Below are 22,556 nucleotides of genomic sequence, written 5' to 3' on the forward strand. Positions count from 1 at the left end.
CTAGAATAATTAGTGAAGGCATCCATGTAACGCACTGTCTCACACATAGAAAGTGCTCAGTAAATATTAGATATTAAGAATGAGGCCCAGGTCAGAAAAGAAAATCTATATAGTTCAAAATACCAAAGTAGCCTCTTTGCAAGTGTGATTGCATAAATGAAATACTGGACTATAATGTGTGTCCTTTCATCAAAACCCTTTTTGCTAAGTATTGCTCACCACCCTCTGCCCACTGGGCCCTATTCGCTTTCTTTTAGTTTCCATGGAAACTGAGGTCTGGTTGTTGCCCCTTGAAATGGGGTCCTTTCACGGAGCCACCAGGGAAGTATTCCAGGGACCCACATATGAGAGAGTGAGACTTAGTGGTAAGGTTTATTGAAGAACCTGGAACGAACACAGAGGACTGTCCTTGATTCAGCTCCATCCCGCTGTGAAAGTAGTTCAGCCTCGTCTTCATCAGGCCCAGAAACAGGGCTACTGTCCAGACACATTGCCTCATTGGTCCAGGTCTCTGTCCTCATCCAGCGAAGCATCGTCTGCATTCCTGACTGTGCTCCTGCCCCCACTGTGCCTAGGCCTCTGCGGCCTGCTGCAGGCTCCAGGGGGCTGCTAGGGCCACATGGCTGCTATGGAAAGAAAACACGTGAGCAATCAGGGCCAGCATATATTAGAGAGAAAGAGAGGGAGTGGGGAGAGAGAGAAAAGAACTATTTGTTAAATTGGGATTACATTATCTCAGGCTTGGGAAGTACCAGGTGCCCTTTTAAACTAACCAATCAACTTACCAATCTTTCATGGGCTTCTGCTGGCTCTTCCCCCTAACCAATCCATTTCCTAGATTTCCTGGGTTCTGTGTTCCTCATTCAATCCGACCCTTTTCCCAGGCTGGACTCTGCCCCTCATTGTTGCCGTCTTGGTTCCTACTGCACAGTCTCTGCAGAAGCACCACTCCCTGCACGGCCTTGGCTTTTCCCTGGCATGCACCTAGCAGAGGAATTTCTCTTTATGGTTCTATCCCTCCCCATGGTAATCTGTGGGGGAGGGGCCAGTGGTTTCCTGGGGAGTGTGTGAAGCTGTAACTTCCTAGTGAAACAGACCTAGTATTGGATGCAGCTTCCCAGTTTATTAGCCTTCTGAATGATTTCCTTTGCTCACTTCCTTTATTAATATCTAGCTACCTATGCTAACATGATTGCATCTTTTCAAAGCTAATTTTTACTTTGAAATTATGCATTTAAGAGAATTATTGGGAAAGAGCATTTTGGGTAGTTTGGATACCATGAGTCAGGAGAAATTTGAGTTCATAGGATTATTGCCTTTTGTGCTATTGAAAATTCCGGCAATTCATGAGAAATCTCTTTAAAGGTAGATTCAGGCCTGGAGGGACTAAAGCATAGTTCCTCTAAATGATTTGTCTTTTAAGACATTCCTTAAATGATTTGCTTTGTTTGAGGCTCTTTTAAGAAACCACATGTAATTACACTCAAGTATTCAGAAGGTTAAGCCTCCAACTAGTGAATGCCAAGAAATTCAAAGTTCTGATTGCCACCCCATCTCCAGTTCAGCCAGCAGCCTTTGTTCCTCCCCTAAAGCATGATGCTTCCAGAAAAGAATGTAGGCTGCAGTGTCCATGGCTGCTGGCTTTACTCTGTAGCATTCCTTGCCATTATTTGGGCAAGTCTTTTGATATTAATCTATTCTAGTATTATTTATAAATAGTCCTGTCTAGGGGGAAAAAAGCACATACATATTTTAAGACAGTCACTACATGTTAATGACAGGGTGTCTTGAGAGTTTTCAAAGTCTAAAGATGAGTCAGGTCTAAAAAAGTTTCTAAAATCTAGTTCTCAAAGGTTTATTATTCCTTATTTTGACTAACTCCCTTCTAACATGTGTGTTCCTGCCTCCTGCACACAGAAACGTTGCTCTTATTAATCACAACCTAGATCTTCATTGAAATCATATTTGTCCAGTTTTTGCCGACCATCGAGACCTCAGAAGCTTTACTTTCCTGCAGTTGCTTAAGTCGTCACCAGTGTAAAAGGCAAAACATGAAACACACAAAGCCATGCCTAAAGGAAATCAGACTCTACAATTGTGAGTTGTGACTGATGACAGAATGTGTAATTATTTTTCATGACCAGTCTCTATGCTGGCTTCTCTTGAGCTTTCGGTGCTGGGGGACTGTCAGGTGAATACTGGTAATATGGCTGGAAAAGCAAAGGAAGACTGGTGAGAAAAGGGCTTCATCCACTCGTTTAGTAAGCAGCAATGTCTAGTCTGACCAAGTACTGTCTTAGGCACTGAGATTACAGACCAAAGTGCCTGCCCCTGTGGAGTCCATACTGCAGTGCTGGGAAGCAGACTCTGGAGGTGTGGTGTGTAGTACCATGTTTCCATGTACAGTGTAAGCTATGGAAGTGACACTGAAAAATACAGTGAGAGAGTTCTGGGAGCAAGAGACAGGTGACTACAATTTATAAAAAGGTGATCAAGGGAGCCCTATAGTATTTGAGCAAAGACCCAAAAGAACTGAATGAATGATCCAGGTGGACACCTGAAGAAAAAAATATCCACAGCAGCTGTGGAAATCTGCAAAGAAGAGGCCGGCAAGAGTGGGTGAGGGTGGGGGCAGAGTGCGAGCAGCAAAGGTCAGAGTGGAAGGAAGGATGGTTTAAATAGGGTTTCATGGGCCCTTTGTGAGGATTTGGGCTTTTTTTTTTGAGTGAGGAAGGAAGAATGAGAAATATCAATTTGTTATTCTATTTGTTTATGCATTCATTGGTTGATTCTTGTGCCCTGATGAGGGATCGAACTCACAACCTTGGCATATCAAGGCGATTCTCTAACCCACTGAGCTACCAGGGTAGGACTTGGGCTTTTAACCCAAGTGCGATAGAGCCATTGCAGCCTTGTGAGCAGAAGTGACAGGATCTGACATTTGCTTTCATTAGATTTCCTGGATGCTGTGTTACGAATGGGCTGTATGAAGGCAAAGGCAAACACAGGGAGACCAATTAGGAAAGATGTTAAAGACTTGGACCGGAGGTCTGAGAAACAGCCAGGTCCTGAATTATTTTAAAGGAAGAATTAGTGGTATGTGCTAATAGATTAGATGTAGGTTGTGAAAGAAAAGTCAGGAGTCAAGAATAACTCCAAGACTTTTTGGCTCGAGCACCAAAGAATGGAATTGCCATTCTTTAAGACAGGAGAGAGAGTTGGAAGGATGTGAGGATTGGAAGACTGATGTGTTAAGTTTGAGATAACTTTTTAGACATCCAAATGGATATGTTGAGTAAGCAGTTAGAGAGACAAATCTGGAATTCAAGAGAAAAGTCCAGACTTGAGACATATTTTTAGGTTTTTATCAGCATTTGGATGATATTTTGGACCCATGAGACTGGCTGAGATCACTCAGGTAGTGAATGTAGGTAGAAAGTAGAAGATATCGGAAGACTCAGTGCTGTGGCATTCTAGCATTTGGAAGCCTGTACTGATGCAGCTCCAGACGATTGTGTTATTCATAAATGCCTTAATCCTGTGTCATTCAGAAAACCCCTATTTGTAAAATCAAGCAGTTTAATATTGTCTTTCTTTAAATATTTTCAACTAGAGTGTTCCTGTAATAAATTAGTGCTTAACACTAAAATTGTAAATAATGCTAAAGTTTTCCATCTTCTTTGTACTGAAGAAATCTTTAGTCACTGACTTTTGGAAGATAATTTGAAAAGCTTCTTTGTCAATGACTAAGCTAGTATAACATAGCAAAGCAAAGACAGCTATCCAAATGTCTTTTTCACTGTGTGCATGAATGCAAACGGACACGGTCTCAAAGCCAAGAGTACTAAGTCCCATCTTATGTTTCACTAAAAGGCAGTGTATTAGTTATCTATTGCTACATGATAAGTTACCCCCCAAATTTAGTTGCTTAAAACAACCAGTCATGGCTACTTTTATTCCCATAGGTCAGGAATCCAGGCAAGGTTTAGCTGGATTCTATGGCCAACGTCCCACATAAGATTGCAGTTGTGGTGTTGGTTGGGACTATGGTTTTATGTGATATCTCAGCTGGGGAATGACCTGCAATTGGTGAGAAGCCACCTCTGTTCCTTGCCACATGGGTCTCTCTAGCTTAATTGATTAGAGAAAGCTCATGAGAGGATCCAGAAACAGTGTGCTAGCAAGAGAGTGCATGAGAGCAAGACAGTGGTCACAAGTCTTCTAAACCAATCACAAAATGACGTCCCATCACTTTTCCTATATTGCATTAATTATAGTAGCAAGTCAGTGGGCCCAGTCTGTATTGAAGAGGAAGGGGCCAGACTAGCGTGTGAACACCAGGAACGAGGAAAAATCAGAGGCCGTCTTAGAGGCCTGTCTATCGCAAATAGCATGGGCAATTTTTAACACCAATGAATTCAGTTTTACACCATTATTTTCACTGGTGTAGAAGCATTGTCCCATTCTAAAGTGCTGTTTACCCTTTGAAATTAGTTATGCTGTCTCAATGTTTTTTAAAGTGCAGTTGCAACTCCTCAGTGAGTCATGAAAGCAATTTAGTGCCCATGCCCACCTTTTCAAAAATAAAACAGAATGAAGCAAAAACAACTGGGCGGCGTGGGGGAGGGGGGAATTGCATGTAAAAGGGTTTCAAAGACATACCAGGTTGTGGTGTTAATTGTATTTCTTTCTAAGGGTCAGAGTCAAAATCAGTGATTTTCATAATACCATTAAAAGTGAGTGGGCTACCAAAACATATTTGGAAAAAAACAGCTACCTCCACAGTGTGCAAAGGAAAGACTGTCAGAAGAAAAGAAACCCAGTGCACTTGGGTGAGCTGAACCAAACAGGAGTCTGCCAGTTCGTGCTTACAGACCCTGCTTTGCCCACGGGGTCTATAAAGAGTAATCAATACGAGACTGTAAAACCCTGAACAGACATTACAGATATGACATCCTGCCTCTGCAGAGGCAAAGCAGACACACCACAAACTAATGACAATACTCTGCACAATCCTACCCATCTTGAAAGGTCAAAAGCAAGACATTTTTTAACCAAAAAAACCCAAACCCCACAGCTGTGAGTGCCTGAAAACAGTAGGCCTGCTCAAGACAAATAAGGACATTTTTCAGCTGGAGCACCCCTTCCCTCTCCAGGGGGCAGCCACCACAGACAAACATATTTCCCTGCCACAGATAGAATGCAGTCAGTAATTTTCCCAAGGCCTTGACCTTTGGAGCCTGAAACCTGGTCACTCTGTGCCTGCCTCCTCTCCATATCCAGCTCCTGGTCCATCAAGATATGTGGGCAGCTCCAACTTTAGCAATGATTACAAATAGGTAGAAAACAAAAAAACCATCCAGTTTAATCACCCCTTTCATTTGCAATGTCCCTTTTAAGATCAATGCTCAGATCTGCTGGGGAGACAGCAAAGCAAAGTCTTCATCTCTCATCCACCCTTATCAGCCAGACAGCAAACAAGCCAAGTTTCGGTTACAGAGTCCAGATTTGAAAAATCCATCGTATGCCTGATGTTTCACATTTTCCACAGCGCTGCACTGCAGTCTTCCTGGTTTCATGTGAGAGTGGTTCAGATCACATGAAACTCAAGCCAGGAACTGGGGAGACACGCCGAAAGTCAGGGCGTCTTGGCAGTGTTGACTTTGGGGAGGGATGGCGGTGCAGTTAGCAGCATGTGCAACCTATTAACATTGGGCTCCGAGGGAAAAAGGCAGGGAGAAAGGAGAGAGACAGGGGTGGGAGGGCTCACTTCGTGGTTTCAGTCAAAGCGTCAGGCTCCCCTAATTCCTAGAGATGAAAAGAACTAAGCATGTTGGAGGCTTTGCATAAAGTGAACTTGGAAGTATTTCTGCAATTTCACTTAGCATGTAGTAATCATAGTCTAAACAATTTCGTTTAAAGTTGGATGATGGGCCAAAAGACTTATTGCTCTACCCATCTCATTTGTTATAGATACATAATCACAGCTAAGAAGCCTGAATGCTAAACATTGTTTATTGAAATACTATGTTATTAATTAGTTAATTTCAAAATAGCTTTGACATTTTCAATTAGCAATAATCGCGCCTTGGATAAACCTCATTGGCTACGATACTGCCACTGCGCAAAGCTCAAAATAGCTTTGACATTTAACTGGGCGACAGTGTCCAGGTCTTAGACCAAGTAGAAGTTGGGAAATGGAGTATTTCTACTTTTCTGAAAAAATGAGTCACATTCTTGAAAGCTCTTTATGTGATAAAACCTGAGAAACATAGCGTGGGCTTATTTGTCTGCCATGAAGTGAGATGCCAGGGCCAAGTCACCCTTAGGCTTATAAATCTCTGAAGTAGCATCTTCATAATTGCTATTTGTGGTCTCATCACAAAAACAAGATGTGCAAACAGAAAAGGCTGACACTTTTTAGATCTGAGCCCCTTCTTAAAGTCTTTATGTTTATGTTAAGATTAGATTCCTATTTGGATTAAGGGTATGCTGGATTTAGATTAAGAAGCAGACTAAAAATAGCCTATTTCAGCTTTATCAGTGAGGAATGCTTTGGGCTGCAGTGAATAGCAAGCCCAGCAAACGAAAGTTTAAACAAGCAGGGATTCACTTTACTCATAGCAAGTTATCCTAAGGCAGGCAATGTCCAGGGCTGGTCATTACATTCGCAAGGACCCTGGCTCTCTTTATCCTAGAGCATCAGCTTATTGTTCCACTGTTGCAGGATGTTTGCTGCACCTCCACCCACTATATTCACATTAAAGGCATGAAACATAGCAGATGATGACATTAGCAACACCTGCCCCTTCTATCACTAATACTAACAACTGAACAAAGTCTTCTGCTTGCCTCTCATCCTCTCCAACTCTGTCTCATGACAAACCCTAGCTTTGAGGGAGGCTGAGAAATCTAGCTTTTTCATTCTTCACAGTGGTGGTGGGTAGGAGAGACGGACCTTGGGAATGGCTGTGGAGTCATTAGGGAATTCATTAGCAGAAATGCCATTGACCCAGGGGAGAACAGCAGTTGTCAGCTCAGGACCCTCCCCTAGGACCACTGCTATTGTCCACGTGGAGAGCAGAGATTTGCATCCATGTGGGTAGAAATATAAATAGAAATCTGGACTTTTAAAAGCCAATGGGGAAGCTCAGCACTATTTCTGTATTATTGTATGGGACTTTAACTGCTATCCAGTCTAAAGAGGAAGACTCAATGTCATAGTTACAAATTGAAAGTCATATAAGTTACAAACCAAATATGTTGTAAAAAAAAAGAAATATGATGTTCATGATAATACTTGTGTGCAGCAAATAAGATACATAACATACACATGTTTTTAATAAGTAGTGATTTAAGCCATGACATTTTTTATAATTATTTCTTGTACACTTCCCATCTATGCATTCATGTATTCAAAAAGCAACTCAGTCAATCAATTACTATTTGTGTCTTATACCAGGTATTAGTTTGAGTGATCAACTAGTGATCTACTTCCTGTTAACAATTCAGGGACTCTTCATTTGTTTTTTTGTTTGTTTATTTGGTGGGCTGGTTGGTTTTTAAAATAAATATTTTTATTTATTTACTTTTAGAGAGAGGGGAAGGGAAGGAGAAAGAGAGGGAGAAAAATACCAACATGTGGTTGCCTCTTGCACACCCCCTACTGGGGACCTAGCCCACAACCCAGGCATGTGCCCTGATTGGGAATCGAACTGGTGACCCTTTGGTTCACAGCTCATGCTCAATCCGAGCTACACCAGCCAGGGCTGGGGACTCTTCATTTGTAATCTGGGCAGGGTCATGGCCATAATGTAGTTTTAAATGCCTTTCTTCAAAGGTTCTCTTAGTCTTTCACAAAATCTGGTAAATCCACACCAGTGTGAATTATGTCAAAGAAAGCGAGAAATGGGGCCTGACCTATGTTGTCTGCTCTCTCCACAGAGACCTTTTAGGAGATAACAGAATTGCAACATTGAAACCACAATCCATCAATAAGCTGCCAAGATCCTCAGCAAGGGGAGTAGCGACCGACCTTCAGCGGCCCTGGAAAAGAGGCACTTCGTGGAGGAGCAGCTGCCTGTTACAGGACAATGTGGGGGCTAAATAGAGATAACCTCCCTTTCCCAAGCATAGCAGAAGGAGGCGATACTTAAGGGAAAGAGAAAACTGATCCTTGGTGTGGCCTGTGTGAGACAAGGCCACAGATTCCTTCCCATTTCTCTCGCTAAGAAATGAAGCTTATATCCCCTGCCCATGAATCTGGGTGGGCTTGTGCCTGCTTTGACCAATGGAGTATGGTGGGAGTGATGTTACATGACCTCTGAGGTTAGGTTACAAGGTCACGGGTCTTGCATTTGCTCACTGGCTTACCCTTGGAGTCTGAGCCATGTAGAAAGGCCATGTATAGGTGCTCTGGTTGAGGGTTCCAGCTGAGCCTACCCTTTCTTTCACCCCAGCCCAGGCACCAGTCATTTGCCTGAGGAAATCTCCAGATGATTTCTGTCCCCAGCTGTTCTGGTCAGTCCCAGATGAAGCCCCAGAAACTGTAGAACAGACACAAGCCATGCACTGTGCCCTATCTAATTCCTGCCCCACAGGATCTATGAGTATCATAAAATGGTGGTTTCTTGATGCTACTGACCTTGGAGATGATTTGTTGGGTAGCACTAGATAGCTAGAATAGTTGGGTTACATCTATGATTTAACTGCCAGCCCTTCCCCAGTACCCCGTGTTCCACATGCTCTGTTAATTTATTCACATCCCAGTGAACTTTGCCTGCCTTCACCATCGTCTCACGTAGCAATCCTTGCTAAGGGCGACTTGATTGCATCATTTTCCAGTGAAATGTGTACTGTGCAAAGAGCATGTTAATAAGGTTTCAGGTCAACCTGCTGAAGGGAGGAGTTAGTATATTGGTCACAAGAAAGCCTGCCATTCCCATAACACCCCTCTAAGGGGTTAGTTCAGCAAAAGTCACCCCAAATGAGCCCCACTATTTGGATCAATGGTGATTAAATCAGGAACAAGTACCTGACCTAAGAACAGGTAACAGCAAACCTTCAAGTGGCTGAGAGCTAGAGATGGCCAAGAGGAAAGATGATGGCTGACTGGTCCAATGAGCTTCGCTTTCTGGGAGCACCTGGATGAGAGAAAGAGGACATTTGGTAGTGATATCGGAAGGTAAATATGTAAAGACACACAGAAAGCAAAAAGCAGAACTGAGACAGAAGAATTATCTAAAAGAGACATCAGAGTGACCAAAGTCACATGTAAGCAGAATCTGCAAGATAAAGAAAAGGGGAGCCAGGCCTGTTGCTGGTGTCAGGAGCAGTGGAGCAAAGAAGCAAAAACGGTGCTGAGAATTAGTGGGGGCTGATTTCAAAGACACACAGGTCACTGGAGTCACATTTTAGTCATTATTTGTTTGTTTGTTTCCTCTCCTGAAGACATTTTTTATTGCTTTTTAGAGGGAGAGAAAGGGGGAGCAGAAGGGGGAGACAGAAACATCAGTGCAAGAAAGAAGCATCAGATGGTTGCCTCCTGCTCGCGCCCAGACCTCGGACCAAACTCACAGCCTAGGTATGTGCCCTGACAGGAACCAAACCCACAACCTTCTAATTCCAGGATGATGCTCCAACCAACTGAGCCAGGGCTAGTGTTGCATTGTATCCAAGTCTTTCTCGAGGGACACACCTCTCAAATACAAAATTGTTCTTATGGGAAATTAATTTCCATTTGGACAGTTGGTGACATTTCTAGGGGTCAGTTTAGGTAGAAAGCACACACTGTCCCTGTTCCCCACACACTTTCTCACGCAGTAACGTTCTGCTGTGTGGGTGCGATAAAATGCTGTAGGGGTCCCTGAGCCCCACCACTTGTTGACACCTTGCTAGTGCTGAATCCCCCACTGAGCTGCAAGTTCCCGGCAAGCAGCAGCGGTAGCTGCACAGAGTCCTGGCCTGGGAAGATGACTGGGTCCTCATCTATCGGGCTCCTTCATCTTCTCTGCGCCTGATTCCTGTAAATCCAGCCTAAGGCTGTCACAAAGTGGCCAAGAGGGGGCCACCAAGGCCTCTGGACGACTAAGGCCACATCACAGCAGTAGTCAGCAGTTAGCAGAGCAGAGCAGGGAACGTGCCACACAACCTGTCAGGCCGATGGACATGCAGAGACAACAGCATGACCAGGAGAGTCCACTGTGAAGAGACTGGGAAAGGGAGGCCAAGTCCTGCTGAGACTATATCTGCCCTGAACTGCGCTTATACTGGCACCTCAGAACACAGGCCACTTCATCTCCAGAGACTTCCCCAAAGCAGCATCCCAAGTAATCCATAAAAGAGCGTTGGCCTGCCACCGGCAGCTTCAGAATGAGCGTTCACGGAGTCGAGGCTGCAGAGGAGAAGTCTGTTTCCAGCGCTGAGGTCCACGTCCTAGCCAGTGGAGAAGGCCTGGGCATCCGCCAGAGGTCCCCGCAGGAAGAGATCCCGCCCATCAGGGCCTCCGCCCGGTAGTAACTAATGGGCACCCTGATGCCACAGAGCTGTGCCAGCGTCCTGCCCGTGCGGACCGGGGCGCAGAGTAAACAAACAGTGGGGCCTCTTTGTACAGACCCCTGTTTGGCAGCCATCTAGCCTCCTGAAAGTAAGCAGTCCCGCAGTCTAAAGGCGACACCTGTGTTGGCAGATGCCTAGTTAACGGGTAAAAACTATTTGCCTAGACAAACTGGCGGCTTCCCATGAACGAGAAAAAGGAAGCTCAGAGCAGAACCAGCACCGTTGGGTGGCTGCCTGGATATCCGAGGAAACAGGAAGTAACCCCCGCCCACCCACACACCACGGTTCCGTGAAAAAACGCAATGTAGGAATAACAAATAGGTGCCCCTGGAAATAAAGTGGGGGCAGGGCCCAGCAATGTGGGTACAATACATAGGGTTAGGGGTGATTAGGAAAAATCCAGGAAGGGCCAGTCAATGTTTTGGGCCAACAGGGTCACTGGACAAGTCTGGGGAGTGTAGTGTCTGAACTAGAGGAGGGAGGTTGTGCTGGCTTCCATCGGCATCAGGGTTGGTAACGTGAGATGTGCTTCCAGGACCAACCAGCATCGTTGTTACACCCTTTGGCAACAGTGTTCCCTTTTGAATGTCCTTGGAGGAAACAGAAACCCTCTCCTGGTTTTGACTTTGCTTTTGTTGACTCTTAGCCCTGAGTCAGTCATAGCAAGGTGGTATGTATCTCAGGTGCACGTTCACAGTCGTGACCTGAAAAAAAAAAGCTTAATCCTCGTGGAGTGAAGAAGGGAGAGTCAGGATGCAGGTTTGTAACCTTGCTCCAGAACATGAGCCTGGACGTCGAGGGCTGGGGGCTGGGGCCTGGGGGCTGGGGTGGAGGCCCATGGTGCTGCTCTTAACAAAGGGCTCCCCCAGGGGAGTCGGCCACCTCCTGCTCTGCCTTGGGAATGAAGCGCCATCCCCACCTCCTCTGCAGCTTTTGTTTTCCACAACGGTTTACGGTTTGTCTGGCGTGCCCTTCCTCGGACAACATAAACTGACCTTACTTAAGTGAGATGAATTTGGGGAGTTCACAGTACAGGGGTTACATCCCTCAGGAAGCACCTTCTAAAAGAATTCAGGATGGGAGGAGTCCATCGGGAGTACCCGGCTGCCCCAACTCCTGCTTACCTAGAGGTTCCCTCCCAGGGCCTTTCTGAGGCTCAAACCCCAGAGCTGTGCCTCAGGGGGAGACCACGGAGTGATTGCACGTGAGCGATTGATTGTCCATGATGACAGTCTTAGAGTCCCTCTACGTTTTCTTCTTACTGCTCACTAGCAAGGGCTGTTTTTCCTTGGCCTTAGCACTGAAGGCAACAAAGTGTGTGGTGTGCTCTCTAGGCTCTGCCACTAGCATCAAGGCAAACTGTTACTGAGACCCCTGTCTACATACTCAGACATGCTGGCCTGCTCGCTTTCCTTCTTACACCTGCGAACCCGCTCCCACCACCTGCCCCGCCCAGCCTCTATCCTGAGCGTGACTGTGTCTGCCCCATGCATTTGATTTTATCAGGCCATCTCTGACTCATTTTTAATTATTATTTATACGATCTGCATTTACAGTGAACAGTAAAGGGGAATTCTTCGGAAGTTGAAGTAGCAACCCAATGCAGATGTTTCAGACCTCAGAGAATAGATGTTTAGGGCAATTGACCTAAGAGAATTATAGTCTATGTCTGGGAAGAAGGAAGTGGGTGAAATGAAGGGTCAAAGAAAATGAAACAGCTGGGGACAGAAGCCTGGGAGTGGACCTTACGGTGTTAGGTCGCTGTAACTCTGGCTGCAGAAAGGGGAAATGAATCACTTGGATTTGTCTCCCTGATATCACACTTAACATGAGAAATTCTGAGAGTTTCCTGATCATAGGGCCACTTGATTCTCATGGGAACCCTGTCCCGACAGCTTGGCACCAACTCACAGGCCCCGATGAAGCTCAGAAACACAGCAATAGACCTGAATGAGGCACTGCCTCTCTTGTCAGGGTAAACCTTGTTTAAAACAAAAAAACAAACCTCAAGATTTTCCTCGTTAGAATACAACCCTGAAAGTGAGTAACATAAAATCCCGAATCCTCTCCCGCACCCACACCTCTAATCGGGTTCTGTATCTCGATTTGTGCTAAGGGTTTTAAAAAGTTCACAGCTGAATTACTCAGACCCACTTCAGTTGAAAGAGCCAGTGGGCTCTGTGCTAGGGCGACCAACACCTGGCTTGCTTCTCCACCCCAGCTCTCACAGGCCCTGCTTGCTCCAGCCCCAGAGCAGATCGTCAGCGGCAGGGATGAGAGAGCCTAGGGCCTTGGGGGACAGCTAATAACAACTGGCATCTACTGCAACGGACTCTCTGCCAGATGCTTGGTGCTCTCTGATACTTGTAGTGGCCCTGCAAAGTCAGTATGTCTATCTCAATCTTGCAGATGAAGAAACAGGTTCAAATAGGACCAGTACTTTGTCGTAAGTCACACAGGAAGTAACAGGGCTGAGTTCCTGTTGTGGGTTGAGATGCCCCGGCAGCAGACAGTGAGACAAAGATTGCACATGAAACGCTTTACTAGGGAAACTGGCCAGGGAATGAGGAAGCGGACCGGGAAGGGAAGCAGGCCAAGTAAAGGAGCAGCATCAGCGGCTGTCTCAACAGTGAGCTCCGAACACAATACCAGTCTCAGAGCTGATCCAACCGGGGACAAGAGAGCTGGGGTATTTATACCCCTAAACCAGTCAGTTCTTGGCTAAAGACAGCCCCCAGGGGGATGTAAACTTCCAGGTACTTCCCTGCCCTGCCAGCAAATTGTTCCAATGGTCTGAGGGAAAGCACAGAGAAATGGGCTGGCTGCTGGAAGAATGCAGACTGAGAGCCAAGTGCTTGCAGATGGTAAAGAGACCCAGGAATAGGTGAAGCCCACGCTTCTCCGCTGGGACATACGCCTGCCACAGACACAGTCATAAAGCTGTGGGCCTTCTGCCTCCCGCGGCAGCCGTGCTGGGCCTGGCTGCAGCCCTGCAGCCCGGCGGGGTACTGGCAGGGCCTGTCATAATGTGGTCATAGGAGAGGGACCGTGGAGTCTACTTATCCTATGCCACATGGTCATAAAGAGTATCAATTTTATACTTTTGCTTCTAACAGAGATAAAATGAGGGAATGGAAAGAGGTCATCATTAATTTTAAATTCCCAGAACCAGACCGTCCCTAATGTGCTATAAATTAACCTTCTCTATATTTCCTATATTTATTTTATATTTAACACATTTGTATTTTGTGACACTTCCTTCTGCGATGGGACATTTTTAATCTATTTTTAGAATTTAATCAATAGGTTATGAATAGAATGTAGCAATTATTTAAATCATAATAGTCATGATATTCTCATCATAGTCACAATCATCAAATATTTAAAGTTACATTATTTTGCTATAAATTTTGTGGTATTTCATACTCGTCAAATATTTTTCAATCATGTTTGCTGTGTAAAAAAACTCAGCAAACTGTGATATCTCTTAAACATAAGTGTAAAATATGCCACAATTGTTGTCAGTCTCTTTTGGCCTCTTTATTTTTTAACACGTTGGGAACCTCAGTGTAAGAGGAAGGCTGAGCCTCTCTCAAATCCTGAGAGAACTGCAGGGAAAGCCGTGGTGACACATGGCAGTAGGGCCACCCTGGGCCTTCTCCCAGGGAAGGAAAACCACCAAGATGCCTGTTTCACACGCCAGAGGTCTCACACCCGTGCACATGGCCACCAGCCACAGCTCTTCAGGAGCCCATCAGGAAGTGCAAGAAGGAAAGTGCTCAGTAAACGGTGGGTGACTGAACAAAAAGATGGACCATTCCAAAGACCCACGGATTGTAGGGAACCGTCCAGAGCAGTCAAAGGGCCTTTGCGTCTGGACCAGCTGAGCCGGCAGCCTGAGCAGCTGTCAGTTCAAAGGCAGCATGAAGCCCACCCAACAGCAGCCTGGAGAGCCTCCAGCCTGGGACCTCCCGGGTGGCGTGGCCCGGCTCCAGGGCTGCGCGCTGACTTGTCACACCCGCCACGGGGAGGTGCCTCGGACACCAAGGCTTTGCGTGGGTCCTCGGAGGCTGGAGGGGCAGACCGCCTGAGGGGAGTGTAAGAGTGCATTAGACATTGTTTATGGCAATGGTCTCCAAGCTTTCATTGGCTATCTCTATTGTTTTTTTAAAATATGTCAAATATGTCCCTAATATCTGCAAAACAGAATTTTGACTTAGATCTTTCAGTTGTTGGCTGACATTTTACCCAGATATTTATATTAGATTCATTTAATTTCAGTTCCCGGTCCAGCGCAAGTCACTGGCCCCTGACTGAGTGCCTAGCACTGTGCTGAGTCCTGGCATCCAGAGGAAAATCAGACCTATTTCGGGCCTCCCAGGAGCTTGTGGTCCAGTGGGAGAAATCACCCATAAAGAAGGCAAAGGTGGGGATTGGAGGCAGAGGAGTAAGCCCAGGAGAGAACAGTAAGTCACAGAGGACCCTCAAGGCTAGAGCAAAGCTCAGTTCAGCCAGCTTTAAATAGACAAAATAAAATTATCATCCTGATCACCTAAATGTACTATGGGAAGTAGAAATTTCCAAGTCAAAAGGCAAAACTTTCTAAGACACAATAGAAATGTGTATTTAGACTCCGGGCAAGGAGCTCCGGTTGGGGCGGGAGACCTCGCTGGATGGAAGCAGAACTTCCCGCCAGTCTCTGACAGACCCAGCCGGGGCCACTCCCGAGCTACCGTCTCCAGTGGCTGAAACCTTCTGTAAAGCTCCTGGCCAGGGGGTGGGAACAGGGGCCAGCATGCCTCCTTGTCCCTCATTATGTGAGCTCTGCCCTCAGCCCTTGGAAGAGGGCCTTCCTGTGCCAGGATGGGAAGAAGCCAGGGAAATTCCTTGACATAAGGGAAACGGAGACAAAATAATTAAGCAAGGCTAAACAATTTGAGCAATTTACAGCCAGCTAATGAATCACAAGGTTTGATCTTCCCTAAGGAAAGACATTTAGAAGCAAAGGGTGTACACGTTTCAGCCAATCCCAAGGCAGAGCAGCCTTGGTCCTGGTCCCTCTCCAGTGATGTTCATTAAAAATAAAACTAACCAGAAAAACAACCCTGACCCTTCTATGTACACATTTTGATGAATCAACATATTGTAGGATACACCTGAACAGTAATGAAGGTTCTGTTAAGACCCTCCCCTGACAGCTCCCCTAGGATTCCCCTAGCTAAAGAGAGAGAAGAAGCCTCAAGACAAAGGACCCACAGCTCTCACTGGCACATGCCCGTGTTTTATATCTCCCGTCTCTTTCTCCTAATCTCTAAGGGACCCCACGAGACTTGCAACCAGGGCAGCAGCAGGCAGCAGTAGCTCGTCCTGGGCTTTCCCTCTGAACTTGTCTCCAAGGCTCCCTTTTTCTCTGACTTTCCAGTGAGCTCACTCTGTCACTGTGATTTTTATTTCTCAGTGAGCCAAAGCAGCCCTGCCTAGGCTCTCTCTTGTTGATTCTTCCACTTTAAGCCCTTCCTTTGTTTCACTGTCCCCAGCTTTAATACACATACTCTCAAAATCACTTGGACTCATTGTGAAATCTTTCCAGCATGAAGTCGATAACCCACACACTACCAGCTAGCCCAAGGCAGACCCGCTCCAGGCCCAGTCCCTGTCTGGTAACATTCAGAACTGAGCAATTCAGTAACTGTTTTCTCCTCTTGGTGAATTGATGTTCTGTAAGGCTTTCCTTTGTTCTTCTGATCTAGTAGGCAGTTAGACAGACATGAGCAGATAGGAATGACAGGCCAGGTACAGAAGGTCACCAGGGCAAAAAGCCCCAGGTGCCTAGCAACGGGAAAAACTGGAAACACAAGTATCTTAGGGTGCGGCCTTGCTTCCTGGGTGACCTCTTTTCCCCTAGCACATTGCTGACCATGCACTTTAGAACCCCTGACCTTTCATATTGCTGGTCATGTGTGTCGGACCCTCCCCTGGCCTTTCCTCTCTTATGAGGTAGACCCCCTTAGAGGAGGAACAAGGGGAGGCAGAGAATAGCTGCAAACGACCCCCTTACGAGCCCTTGCTTGACCACTCCCTCAAGCACTAAGCCCTCAAGACAATGTGGTCCTGGCACACATCAAATAATCTTAACAAACTCTCATGTCTGTTGACCACAGAAAGAGTTTTGGTCAAACTAGAGATAACATCTAAGCCTCAGTTATGTTTCAACCCCAGGTCCAGAAAAGCAGCAAAACCACATAGAGCGATGCTGTGGCTGACATCAGGACCAGCTGCAATGGCTAATGACCCCCTGCCTTAGTGCTGACCAATCCGTAGGGTCCACAATACTGAAGGACACACCTAGAGAAGCTGATGAATATTCTATTGAGACCCTCTCCTGAGTCCTCCCTTAAAATCCCTGCCTTTGGAAACAGATAAAACCCCTTGAGATGAAGCACCTCTCCCCATGGGAGGGTAGGGAAAGAGAGCCATTCTGAGTCCCTAAGTCCAGGAATAGCACTTAGGAATTCACATTTCTACAAATGCTACTGGTGATTTTAATACATTGTCAAATTCAGGATTCACTCCTCTAGAGAATATAATTAGCTATTCTTCCCAATTCAGAAATTAGCTAGTTTTCCTAAAACTCGTGGACTCTCAGACCCTCTAGAAGCCCGTGTCTTCCCCTCAGCAAGCTCCCCGTTGACTTCACAGGTCTCCCTGCCCCACTGCCCACACTCCACCTTCCTGTCCCTGTTCACAGCCAAGCGCCTGGCTCACTGCCCGCCTGCTGGGCAAGCCCTCACTGCCCAACAGCTCTGCAGCCATCTCTTTACGATTCATTATCCACACGTACAGAAATGACCATTTGGAGTCACTATCATGTTTCTTGGCTATGTGACACTCATCCAAAGGGATCATGTGTGGAGAAAACGTGCCCCTTTGACAGAGATGTTATTTCAGTGAGTTTCCTCTTTCAAAGGGTTCCCCTTTATCTGAACTATCAAACTGTTTCTAGTTCCATAAAAGCAGGACAGCCATTGTGATGGAAATTCATATGCACAGGGTAAATGCTGAGCTTGTTTGTTGTTTGAAAGAAGCTGCCAGAGACTGACTAGATTAGGTGTGTCGCAGTCCTTCATTCAGGCGGAGAATTCAAAGGCTGGTCTTGAAGCAAATCCCTCCTTCCTCTTCCTTATTCAGGTTACAAAGTCCACCGAGGAGAAAGCATGTGCCTTGGACCAGCTGAGCACAGGCCCAACCCAGTCTTCTCTCCTTCTCTCAGGCCAGAGCTCCTGCTTCGTGCTGAGTGCCTGGCTTGCCCATGCTTTGGGATAATAATCTCACTCTTTATCTCCTGGGAGAACTCACTGATCCTTTTTCAAACAGAACACTTCTTTTGTATTTATTTTCCCACCCTACAGTGGACAGGTGCCCCCATATACCATATTTTACAAGAGATTTTAAACTACCTCTGGTACACTGAATAGCTGAAGACTGAATACACTATACACTAAGACTGAATAGCTGAAGTCTGGTCTGTGGGCAGCAACCTCTGAGTCATTCTTATCTGAGAAAGTTTCTGAGTGTTCACCAAGAAGGTAAAGGAAAGCAATTCTCATAGAGAAGTGTTAATGCATAAAGCACAAGTGTTTACAACATATTAAAGATACTCAATCATAAACACAATCATGGCTTCAGAGGATTGTTAGTGAATGTACCCTTATTGCCCAAACTGAACAATTATACTTATTGGCCTAGGTATAGGCCACACTGCCCACTATTTGTAAGGGAGGAGGAGACATGCATTTTTCTCATAAAATACGTGTGGGGGAAAGTAAATGGAAGGCATGATAAACAATGGAATACAAATTGGGAGATCAGAGTTCACATCCCCACTTCATCCTCACTGTGTCTTTGCACATGTACCTCAACCCCACCTGTACGTCTAAATGAGTGACAACAGTGAAAAGAAGGTAGGCTGCAGGGATTTAGGGGTAACTTCACCTAGTCCCACATTGAAAAGACACAGAAGCTGACCACAGAGAAGTTAACGGATATGTCTATGAGAACCCAGCAGTTACTAACAAAACATGAGCAAATGCCAGGCTCTCTGCCTGTCAATCACAGCTCTTTCTCTGTGCCCTCAGTTTTATCACCCGTAACATAGGAACATCAATGCTCATCTTACCTGCCTCATTAAAGTCTTAGAACAATCAATTGAGATAATATGTGGACTGGATCGAATTATCTCCAAGGTGAAGTGGCACTTAAAGACCATGCATGGTTCTTTTTCAATCTTCTTTACCACAATGAAGGGCCTGCCATCCATTTTGCTATGCAAAACGAAAGCTTGTTACTTTTCTCTCTCACACCTCCCAAATCAAATTTATCACTAAATCCTTTTAAGTTCCTTCTAAAAGGCATCTTGAGTCTGTCTACTCACCACATCTGATTCATTATGCTTGTCTCTCTACTACTACCTCTCACTAGGACCCCTGCAGTAGCCTCCTGATTGGTCTTCCTTCATCCATCACTTTCCCCATAAGTGAACTCTCAGCACAGAAGCCAGAGGGATCTTTAAACATTCAATCACGGTTGTGAACATCCCTATTTAAAGCCTTTTGATGACTTCCATTGCATTTTATACAAAAATCAAAATTCAATCCATTTATAGAGCATCGGAAAATATAAAATGCATAGCAATGAATTTAATAAAAGAAGTTCGAAGCTTATATTCTGAAAACCACAAAATGTGACTGAAAAAAATTTTAAAAGACCTAAATAAATGAAAGACACTTCCTATTCTGGGACCTGAAGACAATATCATTAAGATAGTAATACTCCCCAAATTGATTTACAAATTCAATACTCCCCCTATCAAAATCTCAGTTGGCTTCTCTACAGAAACTACAAAGCTGATCTTAAAATTTATATGGAGCCCTGACTGGTATGGGTCAGCTGGTTGAGTGTCGTCCCACAAAGCAAAAATTTGCTGGTTCGATTCCTGGTCAGGTCACATGCCTGGGTTGCAGGCCAATCCCCCAGTTGGAACATGTATGAGAGGCAAGCAATCGATGCTTCTCTCTCTCTTTTCCCTTCCCTTCCTCTCCCTCTAAATGAATAAATAAGTAAAATCTTAAAGAAAAAACTTACATAGAAATTCAAAGGACCCAGAATAACTAAAACAATTTTGAAAAAGGACAGCAAAGTAGGAGGGCTCACACTTTATGATTTCAAAACTTACTACGAAGCTAGAATAATCAAAACAATGCATCAATGGCATAAGGGTAAACATACATCAATGGAATTGAATTGAGAATTAAGAAATAACACCTTCAAAATTACGGTCAATTTGTTTTTGACAAGAGTGCCAAGACAATTTAATGGGAAAAGAATAGTCTTTTCAATATAAAGTGCTGGGCAAACTGGAAATTCCTAGATAAAAGAATGATGTTAGATCCCTTTTTTAGAGCATACACAGAAAATTGACTCAAAATGGATCATAGACCCAAATCTAAAAGCTAAATATACAATTCTTAGAAGAAAATATTGTAGGAAATCTTTGTGATTTTGTGCTAGGTAAAGCCTTCTTAGATATGACATCAAAAGCACAAGTGACAAAAGAAAAAATAGATAAATTGAATTACATCAAAATTAAAAACTTTTGTGCATCAATGGATATGATCATGAAAATTAAGAGAACTGAATGGGAAAAAATATATACAAATCACGTATTTGATAATAGACTTATCTCTAGAATATATGAAGGGCACATAATTCAATAATATGAATACAAGTAACTCAATTTTAAAATGGGTTATCAGAAAGGATCAGTCCAGACGAACTATAAATCAGTCATTAAATTATAGGATTCCTAGAATAACAGCACTCTAGATATCCAGAGAAACAAATAATGCATGCAGGCTGGTGGAACAGAGTTTGAGCTCTGTCCTTTTAGGGATCATTAAAAACACCATCTCCAAATTTTAGGATCCAGTGTGAGTAAAGAAGTTAAAATTGCTTAGTAAGGTTTGAAGAAAGAATGATCCAGAATTATGGGTCTAGGCATCTGTTGGAGGAATAGCAAGGAGGCCACTGAGGTGGGGCAGAGTGGAGGAGGGAGGGGGATGACAAGAGTCAGAGAGGGAAGCTTGCAGGAGACAGTTGATAGGGGCTTTGGGGCCAGTGTACTGGCTTTGTTTTTCACTCTGGGTGAGATGGGGAGTCAGCAGATGATTCCAAACAGAGTGACATGATCTGACCTCTGTAGGACATCAAGGGCAGAAGCAAGGGCAGTTAGGACATTATATGCAATAACCCAGAGATGATGATGGCTTCGATCAGGGAATAACAGTAGAAGTGGTACAAAGTGGTCAGATTTCAGACAAAGTTTAAAGGTAGAGTCAACGAGATTTGCTATGCTTGGAAGTGGGGTATAAATGATAGAGAGGACTCAAAGATGGCTCGAAGGTTTTTGCTCAGAACAAAACCAGGCATGGAGTTGCCATTAACTAAGATGTGGAATACTCGGGGAACCAGACTGCAGGAGGGGAAATCAGGAGTTTGATTACGACCTTGTTAGATTTGAGATGCCAGTGTAGAACCCCAAGAGGAGATGGCAAATGGGCAGTTTTCCAAGCAGCTGACCAGCACTTAAAAATGTGTCCCCGGACAAAATCATTCTCTTCCCCACTCTGTCTCTCTGTCTCTCTCTGTGCCTCTGTCTCTCTCTCACACACACACATTCTCTCTCTCACTTGCTATGTGTTAGAATTCCCTCTATCACCCACCTTTACAAATGGAGGGGGAAAGCAGAGCTCTATGGTTGGTTTGCAGTTGACAAAGGGTCAGGTGTGCTGGCAAGCAGTGAACAGAGGACATACTCTGTGGGATCCTGGTTTTGTCAAAAGCCAAGCAACGTGGCCTTTTCTCTCAGGGGGTGTGAGTGTGAATGTGTGTGTGCATGTGCAGGGGTTGCAGCAGGGACTGTGGCTCCAGAAGAATACATAACACATAGGAAATCAATCCACACAAATTAAAGGCAGGAAATACGGGCACAGGGATTAGGAAAACACAGTCATTCTGAAGTGAGGGTAGGGATCATGTTTCTCTTTCATGTGGAGCCAAGAACTTCAGCCTGTATTGATTGTGCCTGAGAAAGCCTCAGTCACAGAGGGCACAGGTGAGTGTGAACACAGCAGCAGGAGGGGCTGTGCTTTTACCCTCAGAGCCACATTTATACCCAGATGACAACTGGAAGACCTCAGCTGGGCCTACCTCACCTTGGGAACTGCCTCTTTCAGGGGTTCCTGTCCACACAAAGCCTGATGAATCCTAGTGGAAGATGCCAGGGCTTTCTTAAAAGGCCCCATTAGCCTCAAGAGACTCAGGTAGACCCTCCACTCTGGACCATCTGCTGTGGCACAGAAATGCTGGGGCAATGGGCAGTGGTCCAGGAATGGCTAGTCATGAGGAAAAAGGAAAAGAATGAGAGAGACACACAATGAAGAGGAAATGAGCATAAAAACACATCCTAAAGTAGGAATCTTGCCAAGTGCCTTTAACCCAGGGTCTGGACATATTTTTTTACCTGTTTTTAATGACTTCCGATAAAGTAAGGGGGAGGGAGGGAGTTCTGGGAATGTGACATTCAGATCACTGGTGAGGACAAACACTGTAAAGAAGATATTCAGCTAGAAGTGTTTGGGATCTCCTCCCAAACCCTCTTCACTGCCCAACTCTGAAAAGAAGAAATCTGCATCTTACACTGAGCTATTGTCACCTGCCTGAGACTGTTACAGAGAGAAGGGGGTGGAAATGGGCAAAATGAAAGAAAACTGGAGCAGAATGAAAAGTCAGCAGATTCCCATTGGAAAGGATAGAGGTATGAGCAAGGAAGGAATAGATCTGATTGGAAGAGCTTCGAGGGAGGCAGGAGGAGAAAATCACAGCCCTGCCAGCTGAGCAGAAGGGTCTGCAGGTAGAGGAAGGGAGAGAGGAAGGGGCTCCGG

At 45.1% G+C, this 22,556-nt stretch overlaps 1 protein-coding gene and 1 pseudogene across 1 annotated transcript; both read right to left on the minus strand.

Annotated features, from left to right (window-relative positions):
* Positions 1–307: 307 nt before the first annotated feature.
* On the minus strand, positions 308–10,631 carry LOC118977430 (uncharacterized). Its single transcript, XM_037032395.1, has 3 exons — positions 10,384–10,631; positions 9,035–9,143; positions 308–626 (listed from the first exon to the last, which is right to left on the minus strand). Exons 1-3 carry the CDS (start codon positions 10,629–10,631, stop codon positions 360–362), a joined length of 624 nt encoding a protein of 207 aa, XP_036888290.1. The 3' UTR covers positions 308–359.
* LOC118977537 (uncharacterized) lies at positions 6,000–6,132 on the minus strand (annotated as a pseudogene).
* Positions 10,632–22,556: the final 11,925 nt, after the last annotated feature.

This window comes from Sturnira hondurensis, unplaced genomic scaffold (assembly GCF_014824575.4).
Source record: "Sturnira hondurensis isolate 20B ecotype Veracruz unplaced genomic scaffold, ASM1482457v3 Scaffold0021354, whole genome shotgun sequence".
NCBI lineage: Eukaryota > Metazoa > Chordata > Mammalia > Chiroptera > Phyllostomidae > Sturnira > Sturnira hondurensis.

Coding starts and splice junctions, on each gene's coding strand:
- LOC118977430 (XM_037032395.1), bottom strand. CDS start 10,631: ATGGCTGCCAAACAGGGGTCTGTACAAAGAGGCCCCACTGTTTGTTTA. Junction 9,144..10,383: donor TCCTCTGCAGCCTCGACTCC/GTGAACGCTCAT, acceptor TCTCTCATCCAG/GTGCTCCCAGAAAGCGAAGC. Junction 627..9,034: donor GTTACCTGTTCTTAGGTCAG/GTACTTGTTCCT, acceptor TTCTTTCCATAG/CAGCCATGTGGCCCTAGCAG.